At 44.8% G+C, this 14,737-nt stretch overlaps 1 protein-coding gene across 1 annotated transcript in view; it reads left to right on the top strand.

The window, feature by feature from the left end:
* Positions 1-14,169, top strand: part of vps26a (VPS26, retromer complex component A) — a 66,392-nt gene extending 52,223 nt beyond the window's left edge. The window contains exons 6-9 of the mRNA XM_068052397.1: positions 2,024-2,130; positions 2,233-2,301; positions 5,423-5,565; positions 13,279-14,169. Coding sequence (XP_067908498.1) covers positions 2,024-2,130; positions 2,233-2,301; positions 5,423-5,565; positions 13,279-13,497 — 538 coding nt within the window. The 3' untranslated portion in view covers positions 13,498-14,169. The remainder of the gene's footprint in view (positions 1-2,023; positions 2,131-2,232; positions 2,302-5,422; positions 5,566-13,278) is intronic.
* The last annotated feature ends 568 nt before the right edge of the window (positions 14,170-14,737 follow it).

Raw genomic sequence — 14,737 nt, 5'->3', positions numbered from 1 at the left:
TTTCTTACAACAGTGACTGCATTTCAAAAGTACTTCATTGGCTGTAAAGCGCTTTGGGATGTCTGGTAGTCGTGAAAGGTGCTATATAAATGCGAGTCTTTTTTTTCTTCTTGGGCAGGATGGCTTGACTTACAGTCCTTGGTTAACTGGGAAATCTCCTTACACAAAGTGCAGCTTTTCCAGCCTCTCCTTTCTCTCTCTCCCCTTGGGTGTAAGAGAACACAGGATTGCCTTCACTCCTGCCAACTTGACCTTGAGGTCTGCCTACAGACAAACCTTATCCAGTGGAGGCCGAGAAGTGTTCAAACCAGATTTGGAAGCAAAACCGGCGTCTGATAAAAGGCGTTGTGTACAAAGCAGAAGTGATTTAGTTTATTCAGCCCATTGACCCTGCTCTGTTTGAGCCCAAAGTCCTTGTATTTATCTTCCCAGAAAACCTTCCCAGTTTTCACTGAGGGGCACTAAGCTCATCCTCTTGTTCTTGTGGAATAATGAATCAATAGCTCTGTTAGTATATGTGATCTCCATCCATTTCTCAACAGATGGTAATACAGCTCCGTTTTTAGTAAAAACAAAATGCCAATTCATCCTGAATGCACTGCCAATCTGCCTTTCTTCAAGTCTGTTATACACGTCCATCCTGTGGTCCACTAATGTCTAAAATCTTCCTGGACACTCCTCTGGGAGCACTTCCCCATTCTCAGAGCTTATTCCAGAGTGGATATCACCAGTGACAGTTTGCACTTTCCCAGCACCTGTACTCATATGAGCAGCTGCACCGTTTCTGTAAGCAGGCATTCTCCTATGGATGGAAGCCTATGTTTTATTTCCTAACTTTTGGGTGAGTTATTGCCGGGTAACTAGGTCTGCCTACTATTCATTTGTGTTCAAAGCAAAAGGCAGCTGTCTATAATCTAACATTTGTGACCTCTTTGCTGTGAATGGGAGTAGTATGTTGCCTGATTAACAGTTGCCTGTGTGCACCAGATACTGTCTAGGCTACCTGTCACCTGTTCAGCTCAAAGGGCAGAAAATATGATAGCCTATCATTCAGGCTAAAACTGCTAGTTGCATTGATTTGCAATGAATGAGATTACACAGAAGAAATAGATTACAGCAGATCAGTAGAAATTGATGCTTCCTAAACAGCATTGCTTTTAGCTATAATAAAAGCAAAATACTGCGGATGCTGGAAATACTCAGCAGGTCTGGCAGCATCTGTGGAGAGAGAAGCAGAGTTAACGTTTCAGATCAGTGACCCTTCTTCAGAACTAGCAAATGTTAGAAATGTAAAAGGTTATAAGCAAGTAAAGCGGGGGTGGGGCAAGAGATAACAAAGGAGAAGGTGTAAATAGGACAAGGTCACAGAATAGCTGACCAGAAGGTCGTGGAGCAAAGGCAAACAATATGTTAATGGTGTGTTGCAAGACAAAGCATTAGTGCAGATAGGGTGTTAACAGACTGAAAATTGAACAGCTGCAAGTACAAACATTGAAAAAAAACAGTGGGTAAGCAAACTGAACAAACTAAGATGAAATAAAATAAACACAAAAAAATTTAAAAAAGGAAAAAGAAAAAAGTAACTAAAAATAAAAGTAAAATGGAGCCCGTCATGCTCTGCAATTATTGAACACAATGTTCAGTCCAGCAGGCTGTAGTGTGCCTAATTGGTAAATGAGATGCTGTCCCTCGAGCCTGCATTGATGTTCAGTGGAACACTGCAGCAATCCCAGGACACAGATGTGAGCATGAGAGCAGTGGGGAGTGTTGAAATGGCCAGCAACCGGAAGCTCAGGGTCCTGCTTGCGGACTGAGCGGAGGTGTTCCGCAAAGCGGTCACCCAGATGCATTTGGTCTCCCCAATGTAGAGAAGACCACATTGTGAGCAGTGAATACAATATACTACATTGCTTTTAGCTATAACTGGTTCAAGTGTGTGTGTGTGTATTTGTATATATCCAAGTGCCCATTCCAGCCATAAGCTTTGCATTCTACACTGGTTGTGCTTTCGATTCTTTAATAGATACCATTTGAAGGACGTGATTGTCGGTAAGATCTACTTCCTGTTGGTGAGAATCAAAATCCAGCATATGGAACTTCAGCTGATCAAAAAAGAGATCACCGGTATCGGTAAGGACAGCAAAGCTAACCTGGGGGGAACTGCTGCTGAATTCTGCTGCTGTTTGAGACCTGGATACATCAATTGCCTGATATGTCCTTTTTTTTGATTAGGTCCCAGTACAACCACTGAGACGGAAACTATTGCCAAGTATGAAATAATGGATGGAGCGCCTGTTAAAGGTATAACTACACTGTAATTATCTCAGCCAAAAAAATCTGAGAATGCTCGAAACCTAAATACAAATTGCTGGACTGCACCCAGGTTGGTCAGCATCTGGGAATAAAATAGAGCAGGTCAATAATACTTGGAAGTGGTTCAGAAAGGCAGGGCATTTTTTAGGACTGACAAAGCACACAAGGGTGGAACTCATTAAACTGCTGCTCCTGAGCTTGGCATCCATTTTGATACCCTTTCTGCCTCTGTCAAGTGCCTTGGGATGTTTTTGTATGTTAAAGTCAATACATAAAGAAAAGAGAGACTTGCATTTATATAGTGCTTCTCCCAACCACTGAATGGCTCAAAGCACTTTACAGCCAATGAAGTACTTTTTGAAGTGTAGTTGCTGTTGTAATCCGGGAAATTTAGCAGCCAGTATGCGCACTGCAAACTGCCACAAACAGTAATGTGATCAACAGATATTCTGTTTTTGTGATGTTGATTGATGTATTAATATTGGCCAAGACACTGGGGATAACTCCCCTGCTCCTCTTCAGAATAGTGCTCTGAGATCTTCTACATCCACCAGAGTAGGGAGGATGGGGCCTCGATTTAACGTCTCACCCTAAAGACATACATAAATGTAACTTATTTCGCAAACTAGTTAGTTTTAATAATCTGCAAGTAGATAATTTGAGTTCTGAATACTGACAGATAAAGGTCAATGTGCTGGTTGCTGGCAGTGAGCTGATGTTCAGGGGAATGTTGACGTAACATAACTAGCAGGAGTAGACTTGTGGAGAGGGATGTTATCTGGTACTGAAGCTTTCTCTCCTGATCAGATGATGTGTTTATAATTCTTGGTCTCATCCCCATCCTGTAAACTTCCTGCTGCTCCCCACATGATGTCTCAGGAATTCAGAGAAGTGTAACAGTAGCTATGGAACTCTGTCCTTGTAAACTGTGGAACCACACAGCAGGGTAGTCTCAGACTGTGTCTGGAAAGCTTTTTTAGAGCTGTATTTCAGCAGGGTGAAGTTATTGGTGGGTACATGCCTGTCACTGGTTAAGATGGTGGCGTGAGGTGATGGGTGTGATCTTTCTGCTAAAAGTGTCTTGATAGTCTGGTCATAAGGTTTAGTTACTGCCATCCATAGCTGAGCTTCGACACTTATGGCAGCAGTGAGGGAGGAAGTGACTGACTAGACTGATTTAAATGGCAGACTTCTAGCTCACACCATCAATTTTTTTTTTAAACTTAACCCCACACAATTTAAAAGTTTTAAAGGAATGTCCCACCCCTGGGAGCAGCTGTATATCTCAGTACATAGATAACTTTTCTTTCTAGATGTCACTGGGCTTGTTTAAAATGAGACACCAAAGGGGGACTAACTTAGTAACTGCTTTTATATAGTACCTTAGCCTCTCACATTGCCTCATGCAATAACTTGGGTAGCAATAGCCCACATGCAGTAAGACTGGCAAACATCTGAAACAGTTCACATATGAATTATTTAGAAATTTTATGAATTGAATGGGTAAATGTGGCAACCATTTTGCATATGGTGAGTCCCCAGAAAGTAAATTAAATGGCCAGTTTTTATTTTGGTGTGGGGTGGTAGTTGGAGGTCTGTTGCTAGCAGACTGGGATACCAGGCTTTGAATACTGCCATTGGACCTTTCAAGGGAATAACTGGTTCATCCTGAGAACTTCAACATGCAGCCTTTCAGTTACTGCTTAGAAAAAACGGAATTTAATTGCAAGTGGCCGATCTTTGCATTGGTGAAATGAATACTCAGTGGGGAGTAAGATCTCTACCTCATTTATATCCCAAAGAAGACTTCAGAAAAATTACTGAACTCAAGACAGATTGACCTGTTCAGACCCACACAGTATTGGTTTGGGGGGGGGGGGGGGGTTTGGTGCGGGGGGAGGTTTAGTGAGATTTTGATCATTGAGGGAGTTTCTGACTGCCTGAAAGGGACAGATGAATTTCCCATGTTAAATGGAGACTCAGCCATTGAGATCCATTAACCTGACTTCCATAATGGGAAGAGTGCAAGTCAACCAGGCTTGATAAGGGGGAAGACTCACCTGGCTTTTTCGAAAGTGATGGCTCAGATTGGTTGGAGAGAAGTTGAAATGATATAATGTAGTCTATTACATCTTTCAGAATCCTTTGATAAAGTTGCACCACATTCAGTATTGAGAGTAGGACCTGGGTGTTAACTGGCAACAGATATTAGTCATAAGAGTCGCGAGACTGAAGTGGGAAGTATTGAATCGGGCTGACCAAGGATCTGAACCAGATCCCCTCTATGCCTAGTGTCTGTAAGTGACCTGGATTATGGGTTCAGTACAAAGTGATTACACTTGTAGATGATGCCAAGCCAGAGGCGGCAATGTCTTGCAAAGAATTCTCACTGGGGCTATTGCACCCAGCCAATCCATGCCAAATTAAGTTCAATTAGAACAGTGTTCCATGTTGGAAGTCAAAACTACGTAGATAAAGTAAGACTGGTGAAGGACCCAAAGCTGTTAGTTGATTCATCTGTCTCCATGCACAAACAATGTGGGGTGGAATAAGTTGTGAATGGGATACTGGGTTGTATTCTGAATCAGAGCTCCGATCCCATGCGAGCTGTGCTGAAAGTGTGTGGCGCCCCAGTCAGGCTGTGCTTTGTTGTGGATTCTTTTTGCTCACCAGAATTTATTTAAAGCAAACTCATGTTGCAGATTTAATAAACCTGTAGACTTGATTTGCAAATTCTCACAACTGAACTGCCTTGTTTCTGGATCCATGATCTGCTATTTACTAACTAGTGAAAAGTGGAAGTGGCAGCCTTTTTATTAGCTCTGGAATGATTGATAGCACTGTTCAATCAATGGCTACTGAATCCACAAGTAGTTTTCGTGATGCAAAGCATTTAGACTCTTCTGATCAGAACCCAGCCACTCTGATTACCCGTGAAGTAGCACACGTCTGTGTGGGCTTGTGTATGAAGAGGAACCACAGGGCTGTTTTATGTGGAATTGTACTTCAAAAAGCAATGCCTTTGGGAGAGGTACAAAGATCATCACCAGTACTGTATAAAGCTGGCTTGTTCATTCCAAGGTAAACTTCTTTTTGTTTGTATATAAAGGTGAATCCATTCCAATCAGACTCTTCCTGGCAGGATATGATCTAACACCAACAATGAGGGATGTTAACAAGAAATTCTCTGTGCGCTACTTCTTAAACCTGGTTCTAGTTGATGAAGAAGACAGACGGTACTTCAAACAGCAGGTATGTCATGCTACAGGGGTGGTGGGGGAAGAGAAGGGGAGCTGGGGAGGCTGGGGCAGGGAATAGGCCAGCCCCCTCATCAGTGCACTGGTAATGCACTGTCCGATGTTTGGGGAGCCCATATGCACTGATCCAGTTCAATCCCCAGTCCAGTTATGTGTATCTGTTGTACATGTTGGGTGAGTATGGGATGGTCAAATACCTAGTGAATTGAACAGGCAGAGTCGCACATGTGGACTCGGCCCTGTTTGGTGGTTGGGGTGAGGGGAGGTGGCAGGCTGTCTTCCTTGAAAACATTAGTTAACGAGGTGAGATTTTCTTGGACACTTAATCTGGTTCTCTCCACATTGTAATAAACTAAATTTCATAATTGGTCATGTCTGGTTTTGAATTCTTATCTCAGGTCCCACTTCATTACTGTATCCTGCACAACAAGGTCCTGCCACTCCATTTAAAATCTTGTCTTTTCCTTTCCCTACTCCAAAATGAAGTTCTTCACATTTTTCTGCATTAAACTCCCGTCTGCCCACCCACTAGTATATCTCTCATCCTCCATCCCCACATCTATAGTCTTATCATATGGCTTACCACACCTTTATCAGTAAAATCTTTGCCATTGTTTCCTTAGCTTCTCAATCCTCAAGTTCCAATCTCTTATGTACAAAATCCACCCCAACACTCTCACACCACTCACTGCACCTCTTTTTCCCATCCTTCAATTTCTGCTCTAAGTGGCCACATTTCCTTTTTTTAAATTTATTTTTGGGATGTGTCGCTGGCAAGGCTAGTATTTATTGACAATCTTTAATTGCCTTTGAGAAGGCGGTGACCTTCTAGAACAACTGCGGTCCTGTGTGGTGTAGGTCCACCCACAGTGCTGTTCGGGAAGGAGTTCCAAGATTTTGATCCAGTGGCAGTGAAGGAACGGCAGTATAGTTCCAAGTCAGGATGGTGAGACTTGGGAGTCTTCCGATAGTGTTCCCTTGTCCTATATGGTGGAGGTTACAGGTTTTGAGAGTTGCTGCTGAAGTAGCCTTGTTAACTTGCTGCAGCGTATGTTTTAGATGGTACACACTGCAGCCATGAATTGTTTGCACTTAGTGATTTGCTTTTTGAAAATTCATGTAAACAGAATTCTTTGGAGAGATGACTTGCCGAATAGAAATCTGTGCTGACTGACCTTGACTATCTGTTTCTCCAATCCTCTGGCACAATTTGGCTTTCTGCTGAATTTTGGGAAATTATATTTCGAGCCTCCTCTGCTGCTTGTCCAGCCTCCCTCAGGATCCTCTGAAATAAAGAGTCAGGACCCCGTTCATTTATTTGAGGAACGAGTGTTGTTTGTATGTGAACACCCTCCAATAGTCATTCGCACCCATACTGTCAATATCCACATAGAACATAGAACAGTACAGGCCCTTCGGCCCACGATGTTGTGCCGAACCTTTAACCTACTCTAAGATCTAAGTAACTACCTACCCTTCATTCTACTATCATCCATGTACCTATCCAAGAGTCGCTTAAATGTCCCTAATGTATCTGCTTCTACTACCACCGCTGGCAGCGCATTCCACGCACCCACCACTCTCTGTGTAAAGAACCTACCTCTGACATTTCCCCGAAACCTTCCTCCAATCACCTTAAAATTATGCCCCCTTGTGATAGTCCTTTCCACCCTGGGAAAAAGTCTCTGGCTATCCACTCTATGCCTCTCATCATCTTGTACCCCTCTATCAAGTCACCTCTCATCCTTCTTCGCTCCAATGAGAAAAGTCCTAGCTCCCTCAATCTTTCTTTGTAGGACATGCCCTCCAGTCCAGGCAGCATCCTGGTAAATCTCCTCTGCACCCTCTCTAAAGCTTCCACATCCTTCCTATAATCAGGCGATCAGAACTGAACACAATATTCCAAGTGTGGTCGAACCAGGGCCTTATAGAGCTGCAACATAACCTCGCGGCTCTTAAACTCAATCCCCCTGTTAATGAAAGCCAACACACCATACGCCGCCTTAACAACCCTATCAACTTGGGTGGCAACTTTGAGCGATCGATGGACATGGACCCCAAGATCCCTCTGTTCCTCCACACTGCCAAGAATCCTGTCTTTAAGCCTGTATTCTGCATTCAAATTCGACCTTCCAAAATGAATCACTTCACACTTTTCCAGGTTGAACTCCATCTGCCACTTCTCAGCCCAGCTCTGCATCCTGTCAATGTCCCGTTGCAACCTACAACAGCCTTCCACACTATCCACAACTCCAGCAACCTTCCTGTCATCGGCAAACTTGCTAACCCAACCTTCCGCTTCCTCATCCAAGTCATTTATAAAAATCACAAAGAGCAGAGGTCCCAGAACAGATCCTTGTGGAACACCACTGGTCACCGAGCTCCATGCTGAATACTTTCCATCTACTACCACCCTCTGACTTCTATGGGCCAGCCAATTTTGTATCCAAACAGCCAACTTTCCCTGAATCCCATGCCTCCTTACTTTCTGAATGAGCCTACCATGGGGAACCTTATCAAACGCCTTGCTAAAATCTATATACACCACATCCACTGCTCTTCCTTCATCAATGTGTTTTGTCACATCTTCAAAGAATTCAATAAGGCTTGTGAGGCATGACCTGCCCCTCACAAAGCCATGCTGACTGTCTCTAATCAAACCATGCTTTTCCAAGTAATCATAAATCCTGTCTCTCAGAATCCTCTCCAATAATTTGCCCACTACCGACGTAAGACTGACTGGTCTATAATTCCCAGGGTTATCCCTATTCCCTTTCTTGAACAAGGGAACAACATTTGCCACCCTCCAATCATCTGGTACTACTCCAGTGGACAGTGAAGACGCAAAGATCATCGCCAAAGGCGCGGCAATCTCTTCCCTTGCTTCCCGTAATATCCTTGGGTATATCCCGTCTGGCCCCGGGGACTTATCTGTCCTCATATCATTCAAAATTTCCTGCACATCCTCCCTCTTAACCTCAACCTGTTCAAGCATATCAGCCTGTTCCACGCTGTCCTCACAAACGACAAGGTTCCTCTCACGAGTGAATACTGAAGCAAAGTATTCATTTAGGACCTCCCCTACCTCCTCCGACTCCAGGCACAAGTTCCCTCCACTATCCCTGATTGGCTCTAGACATCCTCTTGTTCCTCACAGAAGTGTAGAACGCCTTGGGATTTTCCTTAATCCTACTCGCCAAGACTTTTTCATGTCCCCTTCTAGCTCTCCTAAGTCCATTCTACAGTTCCTTCCTGGTTACCTTGTAACCCTCTAGAGCCCTGTCTGATCCTTGCTTCCTCAACCTTAAGTAAGCTTCCTCCTTCCTCTTGACTAGCTGTTCCACATCTCTTGTCATCCAAGGTTCCTTCACCCTACCATCCCTTCCCTGCCTCATCGGGACAAACCTATCCAGCAGTCGCAGCAAGTGCTCCCTAAACAACCTCCACATTTCTGTCGTGCATTTCCCTGAGAACATCTGTTCCCAATTTATGCTCCCCAGTTCCTGCCTAATAGTGTTGTAATTCCCCCTCCCCCAATTTAATATTTTCCCATCCCGTCTGCTCCTGTCCCTCTCCATGACTATAGTAAAGGTCAGGGAGTTGTGATCACTATCACCGAAATGCTCTCCCATCGAGAGATCTGCCACCTGGCCTGGTTCGTTGCCAAGCACCAAGTCCAACATAGCCTCCCCTCTAGTCGGCCTATCCACATATTGAGTCAGGAAACCTTCCTGGACACACCTGACAAAAACTGCTCCATCCAAACTATTTGCACTAAAGAGGTTCCAATCAATAGTAGGGAAGTTGAAGTCACCCATGACAACAACCCTGTTACTTCTGCACCTTTCCAAAATCTGCCTCCCAATCTGTTCCTCCATGTCTCTGTTGCTATTGGGGGTCCATAGAAAACTCCCAATAAAGTGACTGCTCCTTTCCTGTTTCTGACTTCCACCCATAATGACTCAGTAGACAAACCCTCCTCGACGACTTCCCTTTCTGCAGCTGTGATACTATCCCTGATTAACAATGCCACTCCCCCACCTCTTTTACCTCCCTCCCTATTCCTTTTGAAACATCTAAACCCTGGAACATCCAACATCCATTCCTGCCCCTGTGATATCCAAGTCTCCGTCATGGCCACAACATCGTAGCTCCAAGTACTGATCCATGCTCTAAGTTCATCACCCTTATTCCTGAAACTTCTTGCATTAAAATAGACACACTTCAACCCATCATACTGGCTGCAACTTTGCCCTGTCAACTGTCTAACCTTCCTCACAGACTCTCTGCACTCTGTATCTGCCTGTTCAACAGCTACCCCATCCACTGATCCGTGGCTCCGGTTCCCATCCCCCTGCCAAACTAGTTTAAACCCTCCCGAAGAGCTCTAGCAAACTTCCCGTCCAGGATATTGGTGCCCCTCCAGTTTAGATGCAACCTGTCCTTCTTGTACAGGTCCCACCTTCCCCAGAAGGTATCCCAATGATCCACATATCTGAATCCCTCCCTCCTACACCAGTTCTGTCGCCACATGTTCTGCTGCACTCGCTCCCTGTTTCTATCCTCACTAGCACGTGGCACCGGTATCAATCCTGAGATTACTACTCTGCTCGTCCTGCCTTTCAGCTTCCAACCTAATTCCCTATATTCGCTTTTCAGGTCCTCATCCCTTTTCCTAGCTATGTCATTGGTACCGATATGTACCACGACCTCTGGCTGCTCCCCCTCCCCCTTAAGAATCCTATAGACTCAATCCGAGACATCCCTGACCCTGGCACCCGGGAGGCAACATACCATCCGGGAGTCTCGTTCGCGACCACAGAATCTCCTGTCTGTTCCTTTAACCATTGAATCTCCTATCACTATCGCTCTCCTATTCTTCCCCCTTCCCTTCTGAGCCACTGGGCCAGGCTCAGTGCCAGAGCCCTGGCCACTGTGGCTTTCCTCTGGTAGGTCCCCCTCCCCGCCACCCCCAACCATATCCAAAACGGTATACGTATTATTGAGGGGAACGGCCACAGGGGATCCCTGCACTGTGCGCCTATTCCCTTTCCCTCTCCTGACGGTCACCCAGCTACCTTTATTCTGTAACTTAGGTGTCACTACTTCCCTATAACTGCTCTCTAGCACCCCCTCAGCATCCTCAATGATCCGAAATTCATCCAGCTCCAGTTCCCGAACGCGGTCTGCGAGGAGCTGGAGTTTGGTGCACTTCTCACAGGTGAAGTCAGCAGGGACACAAGTGGTGACCCTTACCTCCCACATCCTGGAAGAGGAGCATGCAACTGCCCTAGCTTCCATCCCCTCTGCACTAAATTGACAACAGAGATTTAAAATAAAAAGGAAAACCTTACCTTACCAAACCCTCCACACAAGAGTCCTCTGAAATTTGAGGCAACATAATTAGGAAAAAAGACTTGCATTTATATAGCGTCTTTTATAACCTCAGGATGTCTCAAAGTGCTTCACAGCCAATGAAGTACTTTTGAAGTGTAGTCACTGTTCTAATGTAGGAAACGTAACAGCCAACTTGCACACAGCAAGCTCCCACAAACAGCAATATGGTAATCTGCTTTTGTAATGTTGATTAAGGGATAAATATTGGTCAGGACACTGGGGATAATTCCCCTGCACCTCTTCGTAATAGTGCCGTGGAATCCTGTAAGTCCACCTGAGAGCTCAGTTTAGTGTCTCATTTGAAAGCCAGCACCTCCAACAGTGCAGCACTCCCTCAGTACTGCACTGGAGTGGACATGAACCCACAACCTTCTGATCAGAGGACACAGCTGTAACTGCAATTCAGTATTTGTCACATCTTCAGACAGTGAGAAGCTTGGGTGCAAGGATTTGAATTTGGAGGAAGGGGGTTCAAGGTGGGGAGCTTATATGAGGCTGGGGATAGTGGTATGAGAGTTGGCTTTTGAAGAAGGGATGTGTGTGATAGGAAGTAAGGGGTGTCTGAGGAAAGGGATGGTATTTACTGTTAGTCACAGAATCACAGAATTGTTACAGCACAGAATGAGGCCATTCAGCCTGTCGTGTCTGTGCTGGCTTTCCGAAAGAGCAATTTACCGAGTGTCACACCCCTGCCTTCTCCCCGTGGCCCTGCACATTCTTCCTTTTCAGATAACAATCCAATTCCCTCTTGAAGGTCTCTATTGAATCTGCCTCTACCACACTCTCAGTGCATTCCAGACCCTAACCACTCGCTGCATGAAAAAGCTTTCCTCATGTCACCATTGCTTCTTTTACCAATTACCTTAAATCTGTGTCCTCTGCTCGATCTTCCCATCAATGGGAGCAATTTTTGCCTATCTACCCTGTCCATACCCCTCATGATTTTGTATACTTCGAGCAAATCTCCTCTCAACTTTCTCTTCAAGGAAAATAGTCCCAACTTCTCCAATCTATCCATGTACTGAAGTTCCTCATCCCTGGAACCGTTCTCATGAATCTTTTCTGCACTCACTCTAATGCCTCTACATCTTTCAAAGAATGAGAGGTGATCTCATGAAACTTATAAAATTCTTACAGGGCGTGACAGGGTAGATGTAGGTAGGATGTTCCCCTGGCTGGTGAGTCTAGAACCAGGGGACATAGTCTCAGAATAAGGGGCAGGCCATTTAAGACTGAGATGAGGAATTTCTTCACTAAGGGTGGTGGATCTTTGGAATTCTCTACCTCAGAGTGCAGTGAAAGCTCAATCATTGAGCAAGTTCAAGACAGAAATTGATGGATATCTGGATACTAATAATATTAAGGGATGTGGGGATAGCACGGGGAAATGGCATTGAGGTAGATGATCAGCCATGGTGTAATTGAATGGCAGAGCAGGCTTGATGGGCTGAATGGCCTACCGCTGCTCCTATGTTCCTGTGTCTCATGTTCCTTTCCTAAAGTGTGGTACCTAGAACTGGACACAATACTCCGGTTGAGGCTGAACTAGTGTTTTATACAAGTTTAGCATAATTTCCTTGCTTTTGTACTCTATGCCCCTATGAATGAAGCCGAGGATGCTGTATGCTGTATTAACTGCTCTCAACCTGTCCTACCACTTTCAGTGATTTATGCACATATCTATACGCCCAGATTCCTCTGCTGCTGAACCCCATTTAGAATTGTCAGCAATGAGTGAAGGGAATCTGACTGGTGAGGGAGTGGATCAAAGGAGACTATGCTGCACCCTGGAGAGAAATGGGGAATCTTGTGTTGGGTAAAAGCTACGCCTTTGTAGGATTGATGAAAGGAGATAAATATTCTCTTTCGGTGAAATGCCCATGAGCTTCTTGCAGTGCCTGTAACCTGGTTATTCAACTGTGGTTTGTACCACAGCAAAAACCAACCCTAGTTATAGCCTCCAGGATGGCCTTGGAACTGTAAGAAACTGTTGATTAAAAGATGGGAAGGTTCCTGGTTTAATTCCTACATTGTACTGTTAGCTGATCTCAGCTAGTTGAAGTGCTCCAACTGGCAGCAACGTCCTGGGTCAGAGAGGGAACATAAAGCTGCTGAAAGTATGCATGTGAAATCCTCTAGAGGACTGGCTGTGATGCTCCCATGATCAAATAGTCTGTCGTCGTGCCTGGGTTCACAGTGGATGGATAGATGATTGTGCATGCCACAAGCTGGCTATAATCCAGCAAGAGAAAATTAGCAGCAAGAAACCAGGATGGGGCCTGTTCAACTGCCTGTTTTATTTCCTTGACAGGAGATTGTACTGTGGAGAAAAGCTCCCGAGAAGTTGAGGAAACGGACCAATTTCCATCAGCGTCTGAATCACCAGAGCCTCAGGCCTCTGCTCAGCAACCTGAAATATGAGGAAAGAGTTAGCAAGGTGACGGTCCCTAAGAATTGCCGAGACCCACAGACACTGTTGACTGCGACCCCATGGTTTCTTTGTGATATTAAACTTTCTGCAGATCACTAACGGTTTCTCAAAACACTGGAACTCTAAAGCTAGCATTTTATACTGCACATTTTTGCAATTTTTGTTTGAACTTGAGCACTAAAAATCTACACTGAGCAGGATGTTGGTTTGATGGTTCTGTACTTGTGCATGTAGGTGGATTATTTATGCTTCATGGGCCTGGGAATTAGTGTTGTACAGATGCTTAACCAGCTCCGATCAGATTCCGCTCCTACCGTTTCAACATACAGGTTACTGTTTTAGTAAGAAAGGATGTTAAGAATGCTGTTATTGTTTGTATATTTCCCAGCCTGTTACCTATTGCAGTTTTGGTGATTGGTCCTGTTTCCACTAATATATGATATTTGTTTTTGCTTGGTGTAAACTCATGGCACGTTTCAACTCCCAGCACAGTGCTACGCAGGTTCTATAACCTCTCTGCATTGCAGATACAGCACTGAGGGTCAAACAGTGCCCCAGGCACCAGTCTTTATCTCCCTGCGTCCCTCCCCTCCCCCCCCCCCCCCCCACCCCCCCCCCCCCACCGACCCCCAGCACCCCAACCTCGTTCACCAAGAGGTAAGCCCTGTCCTGGAGCTTGTATTCTGACCTGTGCCTGAGATGCAGTTCCTGTCAGTACAGGTACCCTGTGAATAAAGTTTCCTGTCTCCCAATGTTTTCCTGTAAGTGCCTGAAAAACAGTTTAAAGCCAGTTAATGCCAAATATTTTCCTGCATGTCTTTGTCTATATCAAGAATAAATGGAAATATTTTAAGTACAGTTATCAGATGTATTATATCATCCTGAAAAATGTATCCCCTCTATATTCAATAAAATCTCTGCCAGTGTATTCAATTACACTTGAATTCAGACTGTTTACATCTCTACAAATGTATCCTATAATTGGAGTCACTGACTCTGTGTTGGAACACACGGGTACCAGCAGACACCAGTGCTTACTCTACGTCAGCCCAGATGGTGAGTCTCAACAGAATACTTGACCTTGGAGGGAATTGCTGATGAATTATTTTCCTAACATTCATGTCAGTTTCAGAAGTCACAGGATAACAATCAGGAGCAGGAAGCCTTGGCTGATTTTCTCCTTGGTTACAGTGAATTGACGCCTTTGTCCAGTGTTGGAGTGACAGAACATTTGAACCAATCTGCCACAGTCCCCAAAAAAATCCCATTTCCAACACTGACTGCTACGTGAGATGTTGGAGGTGGTGTAACGAAAGGAAGGTCCTGGCAGTTCTGTCAG

This window comes from Heterodontus francisci, chromosome 20 (assembly GCF_036365525.1).
Source record: "Heterodontus francisci isolate sHetFra1 chromosome 20, sHetFra1.hap1, whole genome shotgun sequence".
Classification (NCBI taxonomy): Eukaryota; Metazoa; Chordata; class Chondrichthyes; order Heterodontiformes; family Heterodontidae; genus Heterodontus; species Heterodontus francisci.
The sequence above is the reverse complement of the archived record's forward strand: the minus strand, read 5'-3'. Positions and strand labels throughout refer to the sequence as shown.